At 32.7% G+C, this 27,825-nt stretch overlaps 2 protein-coding genes across 3 annotated transcripts in view; one reads left to right on the plus strand and one right to left on the minus strand.

Annotated features, from left to right (window-relative positions):
- The window catches only part of LOC100373728 (fibronectin type 3 and ankyrin repeat domains protein 1-like), a 49,856-nt gene extending 33,898 nt beyond the window's left edge, over positions 1–15,958 (plus strand). Inside the window, exons 3-7 of the mRNA XM_002737869.4 lie at positions 7,437–7,561; positions 10,909–11,068; positions 11,817–12,048; positions 12,663–12,806; positions 13,274–15,958. Of these exons, the coding sequence (XP_002737915.1) occupies positions 7,437–7,561; positions 10,909–11,068; positions 11,817–12,048; positions 12,663–12,806; positions 13,274–13,465 (853 nt within the window). The 3' untranslated portion in view covers positions 13,466–15,958. The remainder of the gene's footprint in view (positions 1–7,436; positions 7,562–10,908; positions 11,069–11,816; positions 12,049–12,662; positions 12,807–13,273) is intronic.
- Positions 15,959–16,745: 787 nt separating this feature from the next.
- LOC102801947 (uncharacterized) overlaps positions 16,746–27,825 on the minus strand; it is a 53,947-nt gene continuing 42,867 nt past the window's right edge. For both annotated transcript variants that reach the window (XM_085504350.1, XM_085504349.1), the window contains exons 4-5: positions 26,773–26,949; positions 16,746–22,588 (exon numbers count right to left, since the gene is read on the minus strand). In XM_085504350.1, coding sequence (XP_085360476.1) covers positions 20,828–22,588; positions 26,773–26,949 — 1,938 coding nt within the window. In that variant the 3' untranslated portion in view covers positions 16,746–20,827. The remainder of the gene's footprint in view (positions 22,589–26,772; positions 26,950–27,825) is intronic.

Genomic DNA, 27,825 nt, shown 5'->3' on the forward strand with positions numbered 1-27,825 from the left:
CCTGCGTAAAATGGACTAGCCTCTTTTCATGTTGACATTCAGACTAAAATCATGTGACAGGCTGTTAAAATTGGCTGTTGCATACTCTTTCGCCGGTCTGGAAAATGTGTTTAATTAACTCACATTCAAGCAACAATGCAGATTTCCCAGTGGAGTGAGACTATTCGACTCTGCCACTAAAAAATAGGGGTGTTTTCAGCAAAAAACGAATAACCCTGGAATACACAAAATATACTGAATTTCGGAACAAATCATGCATTATTTACAGCAGCAGAATGCTACAGAAATATCAGACGACACATGGAAACACTATATATATGTATTTCAGCCTGAACCCTCTATATTGCAATTCAAGGAATTAACCCCATATGTGCATCCATTTCCCACCTTGGTATCACCCACCCCTGAAAACAAACTCTTAATACCACGCTGAAGCGTTTGGTAATTAGTGTCATCTCATAACAAATAAGCTGACACACGTTTATTTATGATGCACTTTAGTTTTGTACAAACATTGCATAAATATAAGATTTCAAATTTAGAACATTTAATGATTCTCATTTTTATTATTATTAGACTGGCCTAATATTCACTCTGAATTACTGATCATATTCCCCGGTACACTACATATGATTCAGAAACAATTTATTTATTTATTCATATGACCAATAATTATCTATGATTGCATAATTGTGTTTTTGTTCACATTTGGTACATTTCCATGGCAATTCAATTTGTGATTGGATCAAAGGCAACAGAATAGCTTTCTGCCTTTTAGTCATATTACTTTATTTTTAAACAAAAATAAATTTCCCACTAATTGCAATAGTGACTGTGTAATTTGAAATGACTTGTTGATCACTGGACTGTAGGCTTGTGTGTAAGAATGTGTTTAATGCATCTACAGGTGGGTGTAAACAACCACTCAGCTTCACTTATTTCGTGGAATTTTCTTCGTAAACAGGAATTTTAATAGCATCTGTGGTGTTTTAATTTTGTTAAATTTCCACATGATTGATTTGGGAATGTGTATGATGATCTCACTTTTACAGTGGAAAACAGTTCTGGATTTGTTTTAGTAGACTCAAGAAATGGATAATGATGAGTATTTTCACTATCAGCTACACCTTTCAGTATTCAAACTGCAAATAAACTTTATCAGGTCAGGTTCTCATGCCATTTTTTTCTGTGAACTAGTATCAAACATAACAGCTATCTATCTTTCAGGCACCTTTTTTTGACATTAGTCATACCCAATATTAAATAACATGGCAAAAACTCAAAACTATTAATAAACCATTTGTTATTTGAGGAAACTATTCCGTGTCTTTGTCATTTCCTGGAGAAATATAAAAAATTTCCTTCACAATTTCAATCAGTTAATGGTATTTTTAGAAATAAATATAAATGATGTGACAATCCTAGTTTGCTAATTTGCCATTGTGCAGCTTAAATATGTCCAATTAATATTTTAAAAGCCATATATTGGAAGTCTAGTCATGTAACTGATACAAGTACAAAAGCTTGTTATATAGAACAATAACAACACCATCACTGTCATTCCACTCACGTAGTTACCCCCCTACTAAGAAAAAATACAAGCTATTAAAAGCCACAAATTACCCCCATCAAATCAGGCATATACATAATACCAACACAGACACAATCAACCCAGAATACCTGAAAGCCTGACACCAGTATGTAACTATTGTATTATTACTTCAAACTATGCAATATAAATGCTGTGCAATAGTGCATGCATAATTTATACACAATTGCAGTTCTTTTCAAATTAAAGTATTACATTTGTGATTCATAGAACCTGTATATAAAACGTGTTCTGCTATGTATGTTAAAATCCTGGCAGTGTTTAAAGTTACAGATGAGTGTACTGTGTCTAAATAGGCGAGTGAATAAATCTGTTTTAAACCTGTAAAACTTGAGGACTCCATTAACCTTTGACCCCTTTGAGAGCCAAAGTCATCTTATGTCACCATTCACAAATTATACACCCACAGAATTTTTTTTTACAATTAATCTCAAATTTTGATCAAAACTTGTAGCCAATAGGAAATTATGTCCATTTGGTCTGAAATCATCAAAAAAAAATATAGAAAAAGTGCATGAAAACAGGGAAAATGTTGAATCTTCTTAATCTGGATGGAAAAAATGAATAGCGCTCAGAGGGTTAAAGTTAGAACATCAAACAACAATATAAGACCTTCTTTTGTGAAAGGATTTTGCTCTTGCATTCCCACCTCTGAATTCCTACCTCTGAACAATTTACAGTAACACTTGCCTCGTATCTTGGATTGTCACCATATAATTGCAACTTGATGGATCAAATTAAAAAGTGTCTTTTGTTTTTCTACCGGTATATCTAAAATAGTACAATTTATTGTATGCTGAATCATAAAAAATACTGTAAAACATGTTTAAATAGCTACATGCCATTTTAGCGAATTTGACTCCATGCATGAATTAACCGATTAAATTAGCAAAAATAACATGCTAGCTAAAAAGACATGTTTTACAGTATTACTTATTTTGACTATACACACACCTCTGTAATTCACAAGCGCATACACCACTAACAGAGGAAATACTGTAACCGTATTTTCACCATAGACTAACCTTATTTACATGAGAACAATACTACTAATAGATCAAATACTATAGTAAACAATTTTAGGTTTAATAGCGACTACATATTTCACATAGTTTATTAAACTTTGACTTCCTGCCCAAAAAAATCCACTGAAATTTTTACCAGGCTCACAAAATTCATGACATTTCTAAAGGTTTTAAAACAATAGGCAGTATAGACATAAAATTTTGTTGTTATTTTATTAGTGACCAGTTGCACTTTGCACGGTTAAACCTGATACCTTTGATCAAGATCTGTAGCCATTGGGAATTGATCCAAAAGAAATTATTGAAAAATACATAAAAATGTATTTAAAAATTTTTTCAATTATTTCTTTTATTAATGAGCTTTATCATGCATGTAATTTGTTCTATCCATTTCTGATACAAAGTAATATACCTCTATTGGCAAGTCTTTGTGAAGTTCCTCACACCTGGGAGATGCAGGTAATAATGGTAATTCCCCTGGGAGTAATAACTTTTGACTCTTCCACTTCAAACACTGATCCCATGAATGTTTCTATGCCACCAGTCACTTAGCTTTATACATAACTTTTACTGTTGCTCAGCTATTCTGTGTATGTTTAAAAGTTAAGGAACTAATATGAAAGAAAAATGTTTGAGGCAATATTTAAGCCAAAACTTTTCTTGATAATGTTAAAAAAAATTGTGTTCATCCTGACAGTTTCCTATACTGTCATGATGAACATATTTCTCATTTAAAAAGGAAAAAATACACACAAAAGACATGGTGTAACCATGGTAACATGATTGTTTACCATGACAGTTTTATCAATAGATCTATGAACAGTTGTATCAATAGATCTATGAACCGTTAATCGTTGTGTAGTATTACTACTGAGGGATTTAGCTGTATTAATTTCGACCACTATTTATGGCTGCTAGGTGCATGCCTTGTAACCCAGGTATCGGCAGTAAAACTAATCAGCCTATATAATGCCTATAAATTGTTAAACAAGCGTGCTTTGTTGTTTTTACTAATACTGTACTATGCATTACTTTGTATATGACTCATACTATAATTGTCTTCATTTATCCAATCCATTGCTATGCCAAGTTAGAATCAGTGTTATCTGCTTATCTATAAGTGTACCTTAGTTATACGTCATTATCACAGCACCACAGTGTTGTCTGCTTATCTATAAGTGTACCTTAGTTATACGTCATTATCACAGCACCACAGTGTTATCTGCTTATCTATAAGTGTACCTTAGTTATACGTCATTATCACAGCACCACAGTGTTGTCTGCTTATCTATAAGTGTACCTTAGTTATACGTCATTATCACAGCACCACAGTGTTGTCTGCTTATCTGTAAGTGTACCTTAGTTATATGTCATTATCACAGCACCACAGTGTTATCTGCTTATCTATAAGTGTACCTTAGTTATACATCATTATCACAGCACCACAGTGTTGTCTGCTTATCTATAAGTGTACCTTAGTTATACGTCATTATCACAGCACCACAGTGTTGTCTGCTTATCTATAAGTGTACCTTAGTTATACGTCATTATCACAGCACCACAGTGTTGTCTGCTTATCTATAAGTGTACCTTAGTTATACGTCATTATCACAGCACCACAGTGTTGTCTGCTTATCTATAAGTGTACCTTAGTTATACGTCATTATCACAGCACCACAGTGTTGTCTGCTTATCTATAAGTGTACCTTAGTTATACGTCATTATCACAGCACCACAGTGTTGTCTGCTTATCTATAAGTGTACCTTAGTTATACGTCATTATCACAGCACCACAGTGTTGTCTGCTTATCTATAAGTGTACCTTAGTTATACGTCATTATCACAGCACCACAGTGTTGTCTGCTTATCTATAAGTGTACCTTAGTTATACATCATTATCACAGCACCACAGTGTTATCTGCTTATCTATAAGTGTACCTTAGTTATACGTCATTATCACAGCACCACAGTGTTGTCTGCTTATCTATAAGTGTACCTTAGTTATACGTCATTATCACAGCACCACAGTGTTATCTGCTTATCTATAAGTGTACCTTAGTTATACGTCATTATCACAGCACCACAGTGTTATCCTTTAGGAGAAAGGAGGTAAATTTACCAGTATAATCAGTACGTTTCTGTCAACTTTCCCATTTATACAAATAATAATAGTTTTTTGCATTTAGAAATACACATTTCTTTCAGTATAGTATATTAATCAGTATAAATAAAAAGTAAATAAAATATAGTAAGTTAAAATTAAATCTTGTGCATTGTTGGAATGTCATGAAGATGAATTGAAATCACCATCTACATATCATGTTCACCCTGTTTATGGAAATTGGAAGGACAATCCTGAATGCAGTGGTCACTCTGAAATCTCAGTTGAAGGCCTATATATGCATTCAAATTGTACACTATATGGTGGCTAGTTTCCAGATTCTGACCTAGTTTCTTTTCTATATTGATTCAACTACAGGTTGTGTCTAAAAACTATACATGTTTTGTCACCAGCTGTAACATAATCCTAACTATTTATTCTGTTTGTACACTGGATTTCTTTATTGCTTTCAATTTTAAATTATACAAGTATATTTGTTTCAGATTTAATCAGGAAAATATTAAAATATTATTTTCGCTGACTGGAAAATGCGCTAAATTAAAATCCAGTGAATGTGTAAAATTTAGCATAGAACACTATAATTATAATAAAAAAAAAAATTGGAGCCTCATACCTACATCGGATTTTAATCAGATTGTGATTATTAAACATAGTAGGGAAGAATATTAATTTTGCCTGCCTACAGTTTAATGTCATTTCATGATAGTTTAGGGACAACATCAAAAGATGTAGGAAAAATGATAAATTTTATCTCATTTTCAGGAATGGTTCAAATACAAGTTTCTATCATATTAAACAGATTTCATGATTGGTTTATCGTTCAATCAGAGTGTGCATGTCAAATATTAATCAATAAGGAATCATTAAAAATATAAAATCAATTTTGTCGGATTGAAACTTTTTAGGGACACCCTTCACTCAGAAACTATTAAAAGGAATAAGTTTAATCTTTTGACGTTGTCCTAATAATGTAGATAAAAATCCACATTACTTTTTCTGTAATTGAACTATAGAGGGCCATCATCACATACATCAGCAAATTATGTACAACCTTCAGTTCAGTTACTTTAAATTGCCTTATTTTTTCACCTACATATACCGGGCAATACTACTTATAGTCAGTATTCTGTAAAGTTAAATATATAATAATTACAAACACAAACTGTCAGGCCAATGCAGTGAAACAGTGACTTTCTGAGATTGAACTCTATGTGGCGCTATTTATAGTAACTATGCTGAGCTTGGCGGTTCATTTTGTGCTTAATAATTAGTAGCTGATATGCACAACAGTGACTGCGTGTGAAAGGGAAAATATTTACTGAATATTTGATGTTGCATAGAGGTTTTAACCCAGATTTTTTCACTTCCCCCTTTCTTTAATGGAGTCTAAAGCTGTCGCATCTCTGGCTCATCCATCATTATTGAATGAATGAAGTGTAATGGAATTTATTCAATGGTATAAGAGTATAGTGAAGACATATCTTTTCCCTCGGTTCGATAGTATAGAGGGAAAATACTGTCTTCAATGTTACGTTGACAGTAATTGATGAGATGGGTGGGGCAATGAGATCGGGAATAGCGGGAAGCAGTAGGAAGTTAGTCAGTCTAGTCAGCCACTCAGCAGCTCATAGACGCTCAAGTTCAATTACATCAAATATTAATTTTAGAAGTTCATTTAGTTAAATTTATAGTTCTGTAAAGGAAATAAAGGTTTTAATTAAACTTGCAACAAACAAATTAAATAATTAATATTGTAAAAGTAAAAATAAAACCAGTGTGTTGTATTTTTATCAACTCATACAAGGTATGAACTTCTATGTAATCTTGATAATTCTACAAAATACATTAATAATTCACATATTAATTATTAAATTCACATAGTAAGCCTCAGAGGTTATATGTTATGTTCAAATTAATGTCCTAATCATTGTTGCATAATTTAACTACAACTCTGTGAACAAATGTTGTGTCTGTATTGTATGAAAAGCAACATTGATCCCCTGGTTCATGTGTTCAATAATTTACGCTGTATTTTTTAATAGAATACAATATTTACATTTAATTAATTAAAAAAAAAAATGGAAACTTGAAATTGTCACATGACTGAAATAACTCAACTTGCACTATTATAGCTCTGACTATTTTCCCCAAGTGTTTTTATAGAAATTGCATTACTAATAATATGGCTATTGGTGTATTTATAATACTTCTAAAAATACTGCTACAGGTATAGTGTATTTGCACTAGAAACTAAATACATGTAGTGCATTTACTATATAAATGACAGGTGTGTCTGGTCAATGGTTAAAAAAATTCATGATTTAATGACCCACAATGCATCATGCAATAAATGCTATTTTGCAGATGTGCTTCTAAATAGAGTAAATACAGTATAGGAAATAATCAAATTATAGATTCTTATATTAAATTAAATTAGACATTCAAGACTGTACTCTGTAATCCCCCTTTAGATTGTTTCTACCAATTATTTGGTATCACATACATGTACATGTAGTACCCTCCAAAAAAAATGGTAAAAATATAATTTGTCTGTTGATTCTATTTTTCAATTGGGTTTGTATGTCCATGGAGGCTTTCAGCTTGTGATGAGTTAAAATTACTATGTAAACATTGTGTATGTTGATACTTACATGTATATTGTGTTTCATTTCTTTTACAGTGGTTATGCAAAGAATCATTTATTTGATGGTTTAGAATCCAGAACAGAATATAGATACAGATTACGTGCAGCTAATTCCCATGGTTACAGTGAATGGAGTCCATCAGTAACTGTATCAACTACGAGTAAGTTTTGTCTTTGTCATCTACACTGACATGTATGTGTGTGTCTGGCTGTTTGATTAAAAGTACGCTATCAACGAAATTAATGCTAAGGAGAGATCAATGTGACTGTATACTGTCTAGTGCATACTTGTAGTTTGTAGTATCCGCGTAATACTGTAAAATCCGTATTAGAAGCTGCGGCTTCTATTAAAATGGTACAATGCAACAGAGGATGTGGCTCCTATTAGAGCATCTACACGTATGAGAAATGATGAATTTTTGGGTCTCAATTCTTCAAAATGAATGGGTGCGACTTATATTAAAGATGCGGCTTCTAATACAGATTTTACGGTAACATCATTATAGTGGAAATCGATTCAGGTTGACAGTTCTTGACATTAACTTGATGAAACATTAAATTATGAAGGTTTACATGTATGGCTTGAAATATCATATAAAGTAGGTTCATGAAACAGTACCGGTACTCTATATATTTCAAATATTAGTATATTATGACAAATATTATTTAACCAACCTGTAATGTACCCTCTTCTAAGTCACATGCAGTATTACTTTAACTTTTTGTCACTCTTATTGCCTTAACTTGGATATGTGGTAATCATATATTTGAATTGGCAATTTGTTCATATTGTGTTGCAGTAGCTCCTTAAGGATTTTGATTTCATCTTGTATTTTGTAGATATTGATATTGCAAATTAAGTACATAGGAACAAATTTCAAGTTAGATTGCAAGTTAGGTGACATTGAAGACATTCTAACATGTAGTTTTGCTAAAAAAAAACAAAAACATACAAAACATGTAAATAAAGAATTGTCAGATTGATGGTGCTGGTTGAATAATTGTGAAGCTATGAAATTTGTGCTTGTTAGTAAAAATATTAAGTACATCATCTCCTTACCATTTTGTTACCAGTTAGAAAGGTCTCCTCGTATAAATCCATCATGCAGCACATCCTTCATGTCAGAAGTATGCCAAATACATGTAATGATTTGTAATAAAATCTGTGTATAGTAATATTTTATTACACACATCTCATTACATATTCACACACATTGCGATATGCAATAAAAGTAATCAAATAATAACAAATTACAGGATATTCATTGACTACAATCTGTTATGATATGCATGCATTGACATAGAAACAACTGAACACAACTATATTTTACATCCTGCATGTTTTCATGGTAACCCATTAAAATATGACTTAGTAGACTTGACAGGTAATTTTTCCTGGCATAATGCTATTTAGTTTCCTGTTTGTGGCTACGTTCAGAATGTAATTTCCTATTTTCCAGCATTTTGTGACACTTGGCGTACTTTGCATATACGGATATCCTGAAGAAGGATAATTGTCACTATATAAACTCTTAAGGTTTTGTTGTAAATTCACTTGGCTACTTCTACTGCAGGAACTATTTAGTACTTGTTGTTTTATTCGCACTTCTGCACTCATGTCTTCAAGTGAAGAAGAAAGTTGTAAGTTACAACCTTTAAGTCTTTGTTGCTACATATATTTTTTCGATTTGGTGATTTAAGGGTGAATTTTTGTGAAAGATGTCATGATGTAAGGGTCTTAGAACCCTGGCAAGTACAATATTCTCTGTTACAAAATTTCATAATTTTTTCCCCTGTGCCAAGGTACACATGTAGTCAGATTGGGCATTGAAGCAATTGCCATCATGGCAAGTTTGAGCTCTGCAGATTTAAAAACCAGAAAAACCAGCAAAATTATTTAAATCTGCAGGTTTTTAGGGGATTGGTACGAACACAATTAGGTGATATATTAGTTATGAATTTGCACGGACAAGAATAAAAAAAAATTTCCACCATTTTTTTTTAAATTCGAAAATGATACATCTATATATTATAAAAGGTCTTGTATTCTGTATTTGCTAACAATTGTTCATCGATTTAGACTTGTAAAAAGACTTCATATCTAGAAATTTTGCTCAATGACATTGAAAGAAAGTCAAACTTCAATGGATTGTCTTTTAAATCAGTGAGTTTCCAGTGTCCATTACCTGGTATATACAATCAGAATTTCTCAATAGTTAAGTTTGGCTCAAACAGGCTTTAAAATGTACGAGCATATATGCTCAATAGGGCGAATTTGGAATTTGAAGCGAAAGCATTTTAGCAAAAAGGCTATGTGACAGCGTGATTTCATTTACACTACTCACGTCTGCAGTGTAGATTGCATTTTGTCCCCAATGCAATTTGTATGCATAACTGTTCAAATAGAGCCAAACCGAACAAAAAAAAAGCTATTTTTCTCAAAATTTATTCATTTCCTGAGCATAGTGTATTACACTGTTTAAATATAGCCTAGTAGTACAATTATTGTTAGTAGAAATAGCGTGCTTGTTTCCAATTTGACTTTGATTTGTTCAATTAGAATATGTTTGCTTTCCAAATGCTTGACTCTTTCATGTGCAGGAATGAGATCACATAGTGCAATATTAGTTTTCTTGCACATAATAAGGCTTTGAATAGAACACAGATGTTTGATTTTCTATAGCTTTGATTTTCTATTTTCTAAATTATATAGCTGCTTTTGAAGTAAAAGCATGTACTGGGGTAATATTTACAACTCTAAGAATCATTTAGATTTCAGTGCAGCTAGCACAACCCAAGTCACATGTAGTTATCTTTCTGCTACTACCGACTAAGCATTGACTCCCACATGACTATGGCAAAATGATTTTTATTTTGTATTTTGTTAATAAATCTCTGCTGTATTTGCATCAAAGGGTAAAATGTAATACTTAGATCACTCATCATTAATCCTTTGAATTGTAAAGTCAACTTTTTTCATCTCTCCAAATAAACCTGCATAACCATTTCCCTATTTTATCAACAATTTTGATTGAGACTATAGCCTGTGACAGATATTATATTCATTTGGTCGGTCTGGACCAAACAAAAAAATTCAAGAAAACAGTATATATAAAAATGTGCAAATAAATATTGTGCACTGCCAATTTGACAGGAAAAAATATGGCATTGAAGGAGTAAAAGCGAAGGGTCGTCACCTGTGCACGCACGAGAATTGAGTCCCAAGCAACGATTACAAGCATGTACGCTACAAATGCAAAGGCAAAGGCTCATGGGTAGATGCTAGTTTGTAAGCAATGACATTCTTCGGCAGACTGTCGCATGCACAGGTGATGACACCCCCACTTTAAACATTTTTGTATAAAAATGTATTTAACTTCCCTGTTAATGAAAACCCTTGTACATTTGAATATATATAATTCAATGAGCAGTATAGTTGGGGATCACCTTTTGTCTAAAATTCTCACAAAGGCAGGGTTTCAATATTATAAGTATGTTTGATTTATAGGGGAGCCATTGACAGGTGAACATCTTCATAGAGCATTTGCTTATCAGGAAGATCTAGTTAAAGTCCGTCACATTCTTGACAGCGGAGAAGTTCAAGTTGATGTACCTGATAAGTATGGACTAAGTCCACTGATGAGTGCTGCACAAAAAGGATATCTCAAGTAAGTGCCTGTAAATTGTCACTTCTATATCAATGTCAACAATCGTAGCATTGTCTCTGCCACATGGAACCCATCAGTAGCACTTTAAGGGTGCATGTGTTTATACAAATTTGTGAATGACATCAAGTCACAATATCTACATGAAATATTCACTGAAACTAAATTTTGTGGTCTTCCTGACTTGCAAATTTGTGATAAATTGTCTTTTGAGAAATTAATAATGTTTTACTGTATTTTTGATTGGGAGATTTGTTTGTTATTACTGAAGTTATGGACATCAATATTTGCCACAGGCTATGAACACAGCTTTTTTGAAGACGTTTAAATATTTGCACTCTGCTCAATGCTCTACATTTTTAATCAGGGTCTAGGGCGTGATTGTTATAATGACCAATCACAATAAAGCATAATGGAACGCACAAAAAGGAACATGACTGCTTAATCTTAATCCAGTTCTGATATAACAAATGTGCCACTGTTGATTATTAAAGCGGGAGAGTCGTCACCTGCGCATGCGTCAGATGGCCATAGCGTGTCATTGTTTACAAACGCGCATCTACCCATGAGCCTTTGTGTTTTCCGCAAGTGTTATCGCCGCTTGGGACTGGATTCTTGCACGTGCGCAGGTGATGACCCTCCCGTTTTAATATTAATAAACATGCTTGTGTTAATTGCAAGACTAGTTCAAGTGCTGATGATATACATTTACATAGTACATTAGCAGCCAAATCTTCTTGTCCCTTTACAGTATTGTGGAGCTGCTGATAGAATATGGGGCTGATGTAAACTTCCAGAATGACAGTGGAAAAAATGCTTTGATGTTATCTTGCTTTGCTGGTCATATTGAAGTTGTAAAGCTATTGAAATCACATGGTGCTCAGTGGGATGTACGTGATAAAGGTGGCTCTACTCCTATGCACTGGGCAGTTGACAGTGCTAATACACAATTGTTGAGATGGATTATATTAGATGGATGCCCTGTAAGTAATTTATTTCCTTCTTCTTCTTTTAAAAGTGTGTACAGTAAAATATGTAAATCAGTTCTCTCCATCCATTTTCATTTTAATAATATTAAAAAATGAGGTTTGTATTTATATTACTACTTAATAGGCAATTTATGCTTTAAAACTGCTTATGGGTTGACTATTTGGAACTCCGTTGGAGAAGGGGGGAAAATTGTTGATTTGCACATTGAAAGGTTCAAAGAAAAAAATCTTGTATATTCATTTTCAAATGCATTAGTTTTCCATAGTACATGCAGTGTGTCATCCAGGACATGCGATTGCATGATTCATGCCAATTTTTTTCCCTGTGTTAAATTTTCACGCATTGTTTTCCAGTGTGATAATAATGAGTCACTAATTATGTATGTGATTTGTGGCCTATTTCACCAACTCAGAAATCCTTGAAAAATATCTTTGTCGGTTCTGAAAACTGGAAATGATGTCACAGGAATTATTCAACAGTGCATTACATAAATCCTTAAATAATTTATATATTAAATTTGAATATTATAAAAGTTTATAAATATTTTTGTTTTATAATATCTTAGATGGATCAGACCCACTGTAAATGTCAATCCATTTTCTTACAGGTGGATATCAGAGATAGAAATTCTGGTTGGTCACCGTTGATGAGAGCATGCACACTTGGTGGTAATACAGAGGTAGCTAAAACACTAATCAATGCTGGAGCTAATGTAAATACAAAAGACAATGATGGCAAAACACCACTTATGGTATGTAGGTTCTCTAATGCTGTTAATTCATGGTCCCAGTTTAGGGTTCCAGACTTCAGTGTCTCCCCAGGAAAAATAGTTAATTTGCATGACAGTGTAATATTTACTGTGAAATACTTTATTTTAGCTGGAATTAATTTTTGCTGAAACGACTTTTTGGGCCTTTTGTGTGGAATATATTTTCACTGATTTTTGACGAGTTGAATGTAAAATATAGGAAAAAAGGTATGTTCGCTGGATTTTATTTTCACTGAATCTTTCCTTCAGCGAAAATAGTAAAAATTACTTCAAAGCGAAAATAAAGTATTTCACAGTAATAGTTGGGAATGCCCTGGGGAGAACCCTGAGCCATTTCTTTTTTATGTCTCAGAGTTACATCAAGGTCTGCTTGACAGAGAGGGGTAGATATTTAGCCATGCTACCAGACATACTTTAATAATCTCATTGATTTGTTCTTTTTCTCACAGATTGCAGCATTAAATGGCCACCTGTCACTTGTAGAGCTTCTGATTCAAAAGGGCGCTGATGTTCATGTGAAAAATGAATTTGGAAAGACAGCCATAGATTTTGCTGGTTCCTTTGACCGCAGAAGAGTTTCTAAATTTTTTGAAGAACTAAAACTAAAAGAAAAAGCGAAGAAAAAGGAATTGGTCTCTTGAGAAAAATACGTGGAGTAAACAGCGCCACCATGAGTTCAGATTTAGATTATTTATGCAAATTAGTGACACCTTGAAGATTTTTCTTGTAGCTCGTCAAATGAGGGCGCTGTGTACTATCGTTCAAACCCTTTCACTGCCAATCCAATGTTGTGCTTTGTTTGGGACAAATTTAATTCAAAAGTTTTCTGTGTGTAATAATTCCTCGATAACTCAATAGTTTGTTTTCCCCTCGCAATTACTGAGGAAGCTTACTTTTCAAACAGAAATTTTGAAATATTTTGTAAAATCACTGCCAAAGTCCTTTTATGGCTCTGAAAGGGTTTTGTGGAGATGCTGTATAATATGAACAAAAAAAATAAATTTATAATTTCCCATTTAAGAGACATTGACCAGATTTAACTAATGATGTTAGCAACTAAGCCCTTTATTGGTTAAAAGGAATCACATGTTTTAGTTGTTACACCATGATATCAGTTACTGGTAATACCCATGATATCAGTTACTGGTAATACCCATGATATCAAATTAAATTAAATTAAATCTTCATCCTCATTCTAATTATTATTGCATGCTGTAGGAAATCACACATGTTTCATCCATGCTCTGAATTTTGTTTTCAGGTATGCACATACTACTGGTTTGCAACAATGTAAACAAATGGTGCAACAGTTCTCCAACCTATACAAAAATAATTGTAAACAACTTTAAGTCATAGAAAATGCAGTAAATCTAACATCCATGGAACACAATACAATTTTTTTTAATTTAAATGTTCAGCATATAAAATTATTGGTAAACCTGCTTCTATATCCTCTGTCAGTGTTCTCCCTCAATACGAGCTTTATATGGTTGATTACGGTAGTATTTGTGTTTAATATATAATAATAATTGAAGGGACAAGTTAATTCAAAATTAACTTTTCATTAATACAATTTAATGTTCCGATTTATTGATATTTTTCATGTTACTGTAAATAATATTAATGCATGAATCATATATCAGTTATGATGTATGCAATATGTGATAAATTTTTAATTGTATCAATTTTCAGGGTATATGAACTTTAATACTAAACCATACCTGTTTGGCTGCTGAAAAGTAACAATAACTTTCATTCGCTGATATGAAAATTATTAGCTAATCACAGCTTATATTGTAAACAATTATTATGACATGTTTCATTTAAGCAGCAATATACTTACATTTTTAACAGTACTTTTATTTTAGCTGTAACACATTTTCAATTAAAACCACAACAATTGCGTTCAAACTGTAAATAAATATCATTTCACTTGAATTTATTTTCACTGATACCCCTTCAAAAATAAATTCAAATGAAAAAAAAGTGTACTGCAGTAACCAAACTTAATTGAGTTTATTTAAGTCTCTGTATATCTTATCTGGCAAGATGTTTATACATGCGAGTCTAATTTTTCCAAATTCGATACATTTTGTAAGTAGACTTTATAAAGTCTTAAAAACAAAAATAATAGATTTATGCTAAGGAATGACAAGTTATGCAAAGAGGTTGTAGATGATCATTACTTACTGTACTTTTGCCTTTTTAGAGTCCGTCCATTTGTAAAGATTAAACTGAACTCCAACTAGTCAGGTGCACATTGAGCTTGACTGGCTGTAGACTACTCGCATCATAGCTTTGAACATAGAAATAAGCTGCTGGAATTTTATTTTTACTTTATTTTAAAGGGCGGTGGTTGTCAAGCTGCGCATATGCAACATTTGTGTTGAAAAACATTGATTTTCCCATAATCTAAATGAGCCTTTCTAATGGAAATCACGAGTACAAGTCTTTAACCTGGGGACGACATGCACAAATTACCACCAGGGACTTTTTCGATACCTTCCAATCATCAAAGAAATTATATTGTTCAAACTTGGTAACATCTCAGTCTGTACTCGTTGGACTGCGCAACTGTCAAATTCGCCCTCTTTGTTCGTATGAAACCCATATCTCGCGCATTCCTGGAGTGATGACCACCACCCTTCAACTGAATGCATATGATTTATATTGTCACAGATTTGTCAATCCATGTGAAACCATAGAAAAAGAAGTGCATGCAATTCTGCATCAGGTATCCATTTAACATCCAACATTTGCTTGTATTAAATTACAGAATCTTACCTATTTTGACCATACACACCTTATTTATTTATGCAAATACAGTAATGAACAATTTTGCTGTTTTTCCAAACCTATTCTGTTCTAGCAATATGCAAGTTATATTCCTTTCATTTTTTGGACTTTGTACATATGCAGAATTATTATACAGTGTTATTCCTCTTGGACACTTGTGTGGGATAACAGTCCCAACTACACAACGCTTTTAAAGCATGCAAGATGTTGCACTACAGCTCATTCAGTTCTGTTCCTGCAGTACTTTGGCATTGTGTCCAAGAGAGAGAAATTACTTTTAAATATGTAAATTTATTTGTCCAGATGAAAATTGTAATTAAAATCTAGATTAATATTAACCGTCTCTTCAGCGCATTGGTGATTCCTGGAACTGCAGTGAATCAAAGTTGAATCAAGTTTTTAATTCAAGCCCCGATTCAATACCACAGGTTTAGTACACATTTCTCTGCATTTCAGTTGAGGCTGACCGGAAAGACAAAGGTCTGTTTTGTCCAATGTTACTGCAGATGACTAACCGTTGTGTTCCCCACTGCATAACTACAAGACCCGTTGAATCAGTTGGCTGTCGCGCAACTAATCACTAGTTGTCAGTTTTAAACGAAAAGTCAGAATGACAAAAAATATGAACAAATATCAAACTATTCACAATAGAGTAACTAAATGGTAATGACTAATAAACAAGACTAGCTGGAAGAAGTCCTTTTTTTTTTATGTTTTGATCTTGAAAAACTCTGTCAAAGGTCGTAGCAGAGTGCATGTTCAAATTGTAATGTATTTTACACACATTGTGTACATCACTACAAGTTCCACCACCTTTCAGCTGATAGGATTTATTCCAAAAATATTGTAGTGATGTTGTTGCTAACAGTTCAAACGGCCCAGAAAAAAAGTGCTACCACGAGTGGCTAACCAGAAATTGCAAGGTGAGGTGTAAAGCCAGAAATCATCCATTGAAATAACATGGAATGTCTTGTTTTGGGTCCTGGTATTCAGTCATACTATGAACGAGTGACCAAGTCCAAGTATTTCAAAATCTCATTGGAGCACATCTTCAATCACCTGGCCAGAAATAGGATAAATTACCGGTAGACTACAAAAGGTATCACAAAAACAGAAGAGACCCGATTTGTCTAAATTTATTATTTTATTTGTTGGCAATCAACACAAAATAATATTTATAATTTGTAAAAAAAAAAAATGCTGAAAAATTGTATGAACTAAAAACAAGTTCTATACTACTTAATACAATAGTACTTTAAATACAAACAATAATTGCTTCCAGAAAATGGAAGATCTGATATATTTGGCGACATAAACTCTGTAATACCCTGAATACACTATCATTGTCCTAGCTACACAACAATTACAAGTTTGGGGCGAGGGGTCGTTAAATGCAGCACCACACATTGGCAGGAAATAAAATCAATGTAAACTAGGTGCTGCCCTATGATGAAGTTATTTTTAGGACAGCGCCCCCACACAGCACTCCTAATACTTTCGTTTTTATGCAATATTAATTCATAGCAGATTTGGTATAATAAATATAATGTAAATAAACAAAATATTGGTGTTTTTCACCAACTTTCAAAATGATAAGTAACTAAATGAATTATCACACACATCTAACGAGGAATTCTAGAAAAATAAACTATAAAACTGTATAAATATTCCAAATTTGATCATTTTAGTGTGGGAAGAAAGTGGTAAGTTTAGAGTGACGAAATTAAGATTTGTATATGGTTATACATTTGTATTGTCATTGTACAACTCTGGTGGCACTCAAGTTTAAAACCACAATTGTTGAGGCTTATGATCAAAACCAAATTCAGATGAGACAACCTGAAGTTCATGGAAGGTGGCAGTAAATTTGACAATAATATTAAGAACATAATTTCATATTATAAAATGAAAACAACATTCCTAAAATAACACTGAAATGAATTCCACAATGGGAGAATACTGTAAAACATAGCTACATATCATTTGAATGAATTTGATGACTTAATGCATGAATTGACAGAATCTTGTACAACGGCCAATTTCAACTGGCAATGAGCATTCTAGAATTGTTGTAATTTTATGCTGTAACCTGGCGCTGGCAAGCTATACGAGATCAAAGTACCGACAATTCTGAAAATAAAGCAACAAATTGAATACAAATTAAGCTTACACGTATTCACAGTGGCAATTTGATTGGCCTGCACTCCTCAATTCGCAACAGATGTCATACAAATATAATGTACCAGTTAAATCATGGTGCTTCATTCTAGTGGATTTTGTCCCAAAATCATGTGTCCATGATTTAACTAATATTTAAGTCAGTGCCAATAATCTCAGTGTAAGATTCTTCTAAAATTAGCTACATCTTAAATTAGCAAAATAACAGATTAGCTAAAATAATGGATTCTTGCTATCCAAAATTCCCATTCATTGAATTACTGAATTCCAGAAAGTGACTGGTTAATTTGCAGCATTCAGGAAGCATAATTCAAAATATTAAGCAGTTGAAACCAAGATGGTAGGATGAGCACCAGAAAAGTATAAGATATAGAAAAACAAATTTACAGAAGACTTGCTGTCAAGGAAAAAAGGATAGTCACAAAAGTTACCAGCCTACAAGTAGAGACTATGATCTTTGGATTGCTGACTTCCATGACTGTATGCAATGTTTGTAAGATATGCTTCAACTAAAACTGGACATTTATGAAATGGTAATGAAAATCATATCTCGTACTAATCTGATAAAATAATTTGTGATCTATTCTAAGTGGAATTAAATGTCAACAAACCATACAAAATTTGCTATGAAAATGTCTAGCAATTTATGTATGTAAATTAAACACATTAACCAGATTTAAAAAAAAAATTCCATGACAAAACTACAAAATAAACTCCTTTCAGGATTGACTTGACAACCAAGACTAATTGTCAGTTGTTTATAAAACTAAAATGTTTATAATAATTATTTATTACAGAAAATATCCAAGAAAAATCAAACAAAAATAGTGGTATTCACAAAATTGATTTTGCACTGAGTCTCCCCAAAATAACATATTTCAAGAATTATATTTTCATCAGCTACGGTCAATTTTAAATGACTCTTGAGTTTCTATGAGTTCAGACAATGTAAATACTTTGCAGCTGAACAGTACTGACCTGGTAAATGCCACACTCATTTAATGCCCAGCTACACTGCTGGTAATATCTTATCATAGTCAGCTATTGACTTTTAAATTTGTTGGTTTGAATGAAAGTGTCATCAACGATGCTAAGCTACACTGCTAGTAATATCTCATTCAAGTTGCATATTGACCATAGATTTGATTGGTTGAATGTGAATGCTATCAACTATGCCTAGGTATGATGCTAGTAATATCTCATCTAGGTCAGTAATTGACTGTAGATTTGATTAGTCGAATGAAAACGTCAAACTGACCAAGATCAGGTCATTATGGGGAATTCTTGTGCGCAGCATTTAAACTGGCTAGTATTTTATTTCTTGATCAAGAGTGTTGCATAAATCGGAATGGATTATATATTACCTTGATATATAGATAGTGAGTTAGTGGAATGCAGCGTAGATGCCAATGACATCCCATAGTGTGTGACTACTCGATAAATCTGAATGGGCAAAGAGATATTACAAGCATTGTAGCTAGGCACTGTAGGTGCATACATGTAGTTCACACATTTAATTAAAACATTAGGTGTTCTCCAGAATAAAGAAGCATGATGATGTTGACATTACTGTATCTCATTACAAATCGTGGTATTACAAAAGAAGTACAATCAACTACATATAACAGCAAAATCTCTCTAAGAGAGATATAACATAACTGTAAATCTTGCATACGGGAAACCCCATACTCAGATATCCATACTCTATATATTACACATAACACACCGAGAATCAATCTTGATTTTGACATGCACCTTAATATCGCTAAATTTGTAATTGCAAGCCCTCTGTAGAAAATGAACTTATGCAAAATTCATTGGATCCTAAATTTAGCAAAGATGTATGTTAATAACTCGATAAGTTGAAACATCCCAGCTCATCGTATTCCAAGATGTCACCGGGATCATGTGATTCTAACAGAACAAACACATTGTGGTGCTACACATCAAGCATACAATCTTAAGATCAAGTTTGCATTTGATTCAAATTTGTCTTCTCTTGTGACTTTCTACTAAATAAATAATTTGTGATTTTATAATCAGAAATTGTGACAATCTATAGTGCATTTGCTCTATTAATCTTTTCACCACTAGACGTTTTGCCCAAATTGTTCTGCACTTTTTATCTTATATTCTTCAATATTTCTGGAAATGAACCCTAATTTTGGAGCCAACAGACAAAATTTGAGTAAATTTTCAGTTTCTACTAAAAAATGTTTGGCTATTTTTGTCCAATCTTCTGAAGGAAAATTCAGACTATAAATAGAAACATTTTGTGATAATGATGTGATATGATGAAAAGAGGGAGCTGGTGGTGAAAACGTTAAAAGCCCACTATGCTTGTATAACAACCAATCAAATTACACCAATACGCAAACACACTTTGAAGCTTATTGCAAAGAAAAACTCACCCACTCTAACACGCCAACCAATCACAGACAACTTTCAACACGTGTCATAATAATAAGTAACATGTGACTAGAACCACTGAAATGATAATGACCAATCTGAACACCGGAGGTCAGTCAATATCTATAGAAGTGGCTTTAGTAATCAATACACTATAAAGGTTTATACAAGATTAATTAACACAATTGGCAGTCACTTTCAGCAACTACATTGTCAGTCCATTAATATTAACCCCTTGATAGCTAGTCAATTTTTGACACTTTCACTAATCAACTTCACATATTTTTTTCCAAGATTTTTTCAAAATTCTTATCAAATTCAATGAGAAATTATGTCCATAAGGTCCAAAATTAAGAAAGAAATTGTAAAAAATACCGTACTCGGCCGCGTTAGCGCTTCAACTCAGAAAATCACGATTTTTTTTTTAGGGGTGGGCGCTTACTCAAGTACCCCCCTCGAAAAAGAGTGCAAATGAAAATTTTGATTCATCATGTGAAAAGGGAAAATGAAATTAGTTGCGTCATTGATTTTCACAATGTACATGAAAATGTGCAAAAGGTTTAAATTTGCATCATTTTGCTGCACATAGCATTGGCAGTACTGTGTTTGTAATTATAAACTTAGACATGATCGACCACCTCATTTAGATGCCTTCTCTCAAACTCCACCATAAGATGCTGGATTTCTTTCTCCAGATTCTTGTTTTTACGGAACATTTGTATATAGTTCAACTGCAGCTGTTTCTGATACTTAATCACTTTTTCCTTTTCTTCCTGCCAAGTGTCGCGTTCTTTTTCGAAATATGACTGCTGTTCCTCATTCAGATCTTTTGTTTTCTTTAGTTCGGTTTTCAGTTTCTGAACCTCAGTCTGAAGATTGTCTATAATCACGCTACTTTTTGGCGGTTCTTTGACATCATCTGATTGGCTGATTAGTCCATTATGTAATGTTGAATCCATCTGGTTTTTTAGACCGCGTACCTCGTTGGTGACTTTTTCAAACTTTCTCTGCACTGTGATTGTTTCAGACCTGGCTTTTTCTAACTGTGCTTCAAGCGCAATTTTCTCACTTTTTAAAGTCTGAATTTCTTCTTTAAGGTTGCCGATGTCTCGCTTCAATGACAGATTTTGACTCTGAATACTCGCCTCACGACCCTCATGCTGGTTTAGTTTGCCTTTCAACCTAGCAATTTCGTTCTCCTTGGCATTTAATTTCTCACGCACATTTTTGATTTCTCCCTCTCTCTGAATCACCTTTTCATGCCACTTGGAACAGTCCTTTTCCATATTTGAGAGTTTCGTTTGCAGTCCCTTGTTTTCATTCATATGTTTATGTTTCTGGAGTGACAACTCATTGTTCTGTTCCAGCAGAAGCCGCTCCTGCTTGGTGACTTGCACCTGTAGCTTCATCATATCCTGTTCCATTAGTTTCTGAGTTCCGACATTATTGTTGTCTTTTAGCCTGGCAACTTTGGACTGCAACAAAAGTTTCTCCCTTTCTATTTGGTTAAACTTGGCTTGTATTGCAGAAATTTCACATTCTTTTTGGCTTAATCTGCGATGAAGCGTAGACACTTCACTATCCTTCTCAGATTCAATCTGACCTAGTTTTTCCTCTAATGCAATAACCTCGCGTTCACGTTGCAATAATTTCTCCCTAATAACTGCCACTACTTCATCATTTTCTCGCAACTGTTTCAAACTATCCTGGAGATCAACTATTTCATTATTCTTTTCACAAATCTGTTGACTTAATTTCTCTTGAACTTCTTGTAGATATGAAATCTCGCATTTCGATTGACTAAGTTCGTTCCCTTTTCGACCCATAGATTCCTGAAAAGCTACAAACTCTTTTTCTTTTTCTGACAACTGCTTTTCAAGCCTGTCCCTAGCCTCCTGTAGTTGCACAACTTCAAATTTCTCAGAACTTAGCTCGTTTTCTTTTTGGCAAAGTTTGATTTGTAACTGTTCTACAGCATCATTCACATCACTCGCAATACTTTTGTCAATACTGTCCCCTTCTTCACTCAGATCTCCCTGCACACTATTTTCATCTTTTTGTGACAACCTTTCCTTTAACATACATACTTCATTTTCCTTTTCACCGAGCACCATTTTAGCGTCCTTTAATTTAGACTTCATATTAATCACCTCATTCATCTTGTGACTTATTTCAGATTTACTGTCTTTTAGATGCGTTTTCAGCAGCGATATCTCACCAGATTTTTGACAAACTTGCCATTTAGCCTCCTCAATTTGGTTTAAAAATGTTGTTTTTTCATCTTTATAAGATCCTAGTTTTCTGTGTAGTATATCTCTTTCATGTCTCAGCTTGTCCATGTCTTTTGTCATTCGTTTCTTATCTTGTTCAAGTTGGTAAATCTGAAAATATGGAATAATATGTCAATATTCAAGTATCTTAAATATTGATTAAAATGCACAATATTGTTATTAAAGTAAGGAGTACCTTTGTTTTAGCAAGATTTATCAAAATATAAAAAAAAATTTCATGAATAATGTCTGTGAACAGCAGATACAGCAAAATTGTTCATGGTGATTTAAATAATGGTGAACTTCTGGGAAATTATATGCTCACATATATAACTATATGTATGTCAATAATAAACAAGCAGCCTCTCGGCTGAGATAGCTCCGCTGTTAGCAAGGCACATTTCAATTAAAGAACAGAAAGATATCATTAGAAAATGAACAATATGTATAGTATGTATGGCAATCGGACTTGCTGTTTTCAACAACATTTCAAAAATATCACTTTTTACCAAAAATGACAAATATTCATCAAAATTAGATAATTGAAGATATAATCACGAAATGAACAACTCTGAGAGGGGTCCACATGTAGTATCTATATATGTAATATCAAAGCAATCGGACTTGTGGTTTTTAACAAGAAGTCAAAAATATCACTTTTTACCAAAAATGACAAAAATATTCACCAAAATTAGAGAATTGAGGATATCATCATAAAATGAACAAATCTGAGAAAGGTCCACATGTAGTACCTATATATGTAATATCAAAGCAATTGGAATTTTGGTTTTTAACAAGAAGTCAAAAATATCACTTTTTACCAAAAATGACAAAAATATTCACCAAAATTAGAGAATTGAGGATATCATCCCAAAATGAACAAATCAGAGAAAGGTCTACATGTAGTATCTATATATGTAATATCAAAGCAATCAGACTTGTGGTTTTTAACAAGAAGTCAAAAATATCACTTTTTACCAAAAATGACAAAAATATTCACCAAAATTAGAGAATTGAGGATATCATCACAAAATGAACAAATCTGAGAAAGGTCCACATGTAGTACCTATATATGTAATATCAAAGCAATTGGAATTTTGGTTTTTAACAAGAAGTCAAAAATATCACTATTTACCAAAAATGACACAAGCAGCCTATCGGCTGAGATAGCTCCGCTGTTAGCAATGCACATTTCAATTAAAGAACTGAAGACATGATTAGAAAATGAACAATATGAATAGTATCAAAGCAATCAGACTTACAGTTTTTAACAAGAAGTCGAAAATATCACTTTTTACCAAAAAATTACAAAAATATTCACCAAAATAAATTAATTAGAGAATTGAAGATATCATCACAAAACGAACAAATCTGAGAGAGGTCCACATGTAGTACCTATATATGTAATATCAAAGCAATCGGACTTACAGTTTTCAACAAGAAGTCGAAAATATCATTTTTTACCAAAAATGACAAAAATATTCACCAAAATTAGAGAACTGAAGATATCATCACAAAATGAACAAATCTGAGAAAGGTCTACATGTAGTATCTATATATGTAATATCAAAGCAATTGAACTATTGGTTTTTAACAAGAAGTCGAAAATATCACTTTTTATCAAAAATTACAAAAATATTCACCAAAATTAGAGAATTGAAGATATCATCACAAAATAAACAAATCTGAGAGAGGTCCACATGTAGTACCTATATATGTAATATCAAAGCAATCGGACTTGCGGTTTTTAACAAGAAGTCGAAAATATCACTTTTTACCAAAAATGACAAAAATATTCACCAAAATTAGAGAACTGAAGATATCATCACAAAATGAACAATCTGAGAAAGGTCTACATGTAGTATCTATATATGTAATATCAAAGCAATTGAACTATTGGTTTTTAACAAGAAGTCGAAAATATCACTTTTTACCAAAAATTACAAAAATATTCACCAAAATTAGAGAATTGAAGATATCATCACGAAATGAACAAATCTGAGAGAGGTCCACATGTAGTACCTATATATGTAGTATCAAAGCAATTGGACTTGCGGTTTTTAACAAGAAGTCGAAAATATCACTTTTTACCAAAAATGACAAAAATATTCACCAAAATTAGAGAATTAAAGATATCATTACAAAATGAACAAATCTGAGAGAGGTCCACATGTAGTACCTATATATGTATTATCAAAGCATTTGCACTTGCGGTTTTTAACAAGAAGTCGAAAATATCACTTTTTACCAAAAATGACAAAAATATTCACCAAAATTAGAGAATTGAAGATATCAACATGAAATGAACAAACCTAAGAGAGGTCTACCCAAAGTACATATACACCAAGTATCAAAGCATTCAGGCTTGTAGTTTTCAAGAAGAAGTCGAAAAAGTAAAACATTGACACGGACGACGACGGACAATCACTCATATGATAAGCTCCGCTCGACAAAGTCGACAGCGGAGCTAAAAAATATTCACCAAAATTAGAGAATTAAAGATATCATCACGAAATGAACAAATCTGAGAAAGGTCCACATGTAGTACCTATATATGTAATATCAAAGCAATTGGACTTGAGGTTTTTAACAAGAAGTCGAAAATATCACTTTTTACCAACAATTACAAAAATATTCACCCAAATTAGAGAATTGAAGATATCATGAAATGAACAAATCTAAGAGAGGTCTACCCCAGGTACATACACACCAAGTATCAAAGCATTCAGGCTTGTAGCTTTCAAGAAGAAGTCGAAAAAGTAAAACATTGACACAGACGCCGGACAATCACTCATATGATAGGCTCCGCTCGACAAAGTCGACAGCGGAGCTAAAAAGTGAAAGTCAGCAGTAAACACAGTCTTGTATAATTTCCAAAGTGAGTTCATTGAAATTGCAACGACATGATGTCACTAAAAATGATTTTACATTCATGGGGGAGAGGGTGAGGGGGTAATTTTTTGCCAATTGAACACAAACAATATGAGAACATCTTTTTAACCAACTTTACTTGCTGGCATGTTTTCATCAAAATGAATCTATTAAAAACTTGTGAATCCAATCAATCCTGGCATGTTGTTAGATGGTCATTATGGAAAACGAAATGGATGCTTGTTGGCCATTTTTGAACCAAATTTTTAAAACTCTCACAATGCACTATATGTTTGGATGTGAATCTACAGTCAGTTTTAGATTTCATACAAACTGGATAACAACAAATGCTACAGCACACTGGAATACTAAAGAATCATGATTCAAACAAGTTAAATTTAAAGTTCAAGACCTATGCTGCTCAGCACGTGAAAAAAGGACAGGTGTCATAATAATTTAATGATTATCAAAAAAAGGTTAACACAAGAGGATTTTAAGAGCTCAATAAACACTTAAAGTGTTTTATGTCTCGCAGAGGTAAAATTGCTGGTATTAAATAATAAATATATTTACATATTAATGATGCAATAATAAACTTTCAGCATCCATCAATATTAAACTGCATAAGACATGACAAACTTTTTATAAAAATAGTATCAATACTACATCAACTCACATGGGTTGATTCAAATGACTATATTGTATTACTGTGAAAGTAAGTTAAGTTGTGGCCATAGGCTGAATTTGTGAAGGAATTGCATCTCAAATAATCTTAGCTATGGAAAATGAAGCACAAATAAAAATGTGATTTATTAAGTGAAGAAAATTTTATTCCAGAGAGGGTCAATGAGAGTAAGATATCGGTACTCAATTATGTTTCCATAGTGTTTCTTACCGGTAATTATAAGATCTTACTAGAAATAAAATTTAAGCAATCATAGTTCATGGTATATTGCATGAAATAGATAAAATTAAGACAATGTGCGCAGACTTTTATACCCAAATCCAAAGGAATGTTTTACAAAGCCCTCCTAAAATTATTTCAACGCGACGACAGTTATAAATACACCTGTTACTATTTTAGTTTTTGTTTATTCATTTTTTGTTGCAGGAAATACTTTTTGTCCTAAATTCATTCAATTTTTTCTACTGTAATATTTTCTTGAAATTCCATGTGCTATTGATTATGCATTGAGTTCTCATGCAGTAATTCAATATAGAAGAAAATCTGCAGAAATCTTCAAATTTCCCAAATGATTATTTTATGCATATTCAAATTTCAATCATCTGAAGGACTTAATCAAAACTTTTGAAAAAATACAGTAAAACTGACCCAGGATTTATTTTGTTAAAGGTGACATAAGATACTCTGAAACTCAGAAAGGGGGAGAAATAAAAACTAGAAAAATGATGGATTGCCTGACCTGTCTTCTTAGAGTTTGTTCCATTTTATACATCTTATCTTCAGCATGTTTCAGATCTTCTCTCATTTCATCCATCTCATCGTCCCACATCTGTTGTTTTTCTTCGTATACTTTAAATATGATTTGTTCATTTTGCTCCATGGTTTGTCGCAGTATTGTTATCTGGGATTCATGTTCCTGTGAAAAAATTAAAGTCAGACTCTTATAATATGACCAAGCATGAATTATGCACAACTGACATTAAATTGAATGATAATGTGTGAAAGAAACTCTTTTCAAATACATTTATAGTGTATTTGTATAGAAGATTGATATTTATCTAGAAACAAAGTTGTGAAAAAGTTACTAGAAAATTCCATTGATGGTGTCTAGAACCAGATTCTTGAAACTGGTGTTGAGTTATTATTTTTTCGATTCAAATGAGTACCATTTTTTTTATTCAACTTCACAAATTATGTTATTAAATGGCAAAGGTGATGTATCTACATGTAAAGCCAACAATACTACTATTATTATTATTATTATTATTACATGTATAATATTTTAAATTTATATTACAGATACATCTTAATTGGGAATTCATATTTTAAGTATAAAGATTAAGTAATTGTTTAAATTAACTATAATTTACATATTAAATTTTAAAAGGTTGTTTATTAAAGAGACATATTGCCTCTAATGGTATCTGACACGATTGATGAAACGAACAGCAGTTGGCTACCCTGCCCTTAGGTAAACCACATCAAGAGCAATAAATATTCCAATACAAACCAATTTTTAAAGTCTCATCAATAAAACCACACTCCAGTTGTCACTTCCATACACATCCACCTCAACGATTAACATTTTTTTCCTTTATTACACATCAAGCAGTGTTTATGATTGAATATTCTGAATACCATTTTACAAAAGAAATGCAATCTTATTAAATATAAGAAAAGGCACAAAGAAAAAAAAAAAAAATTGCTGTATGATCCACACACCATGTGTCACTACTCTAAGGCCTCATATTTCTTGAATAGTGTACAATACGGCAGACACGATATAATAGTG

The sequence above is a fragment of the Saccoglossus kowalevskii genome, chromosome 10 (genome assembly GCF_978046115.1).
Source record: "Saccoglossus kowalevskii chromosome 10, keSacKowa6.1, whole genome shotgun sequence".
NCBI classification, from domain to species: domain Eukaryota; kingdom Metazoa; phylum Hemichordata; class Enteropneusta; family Harrimaniidae; genus Saccoglossus; species Saccoglossus kowalevskii.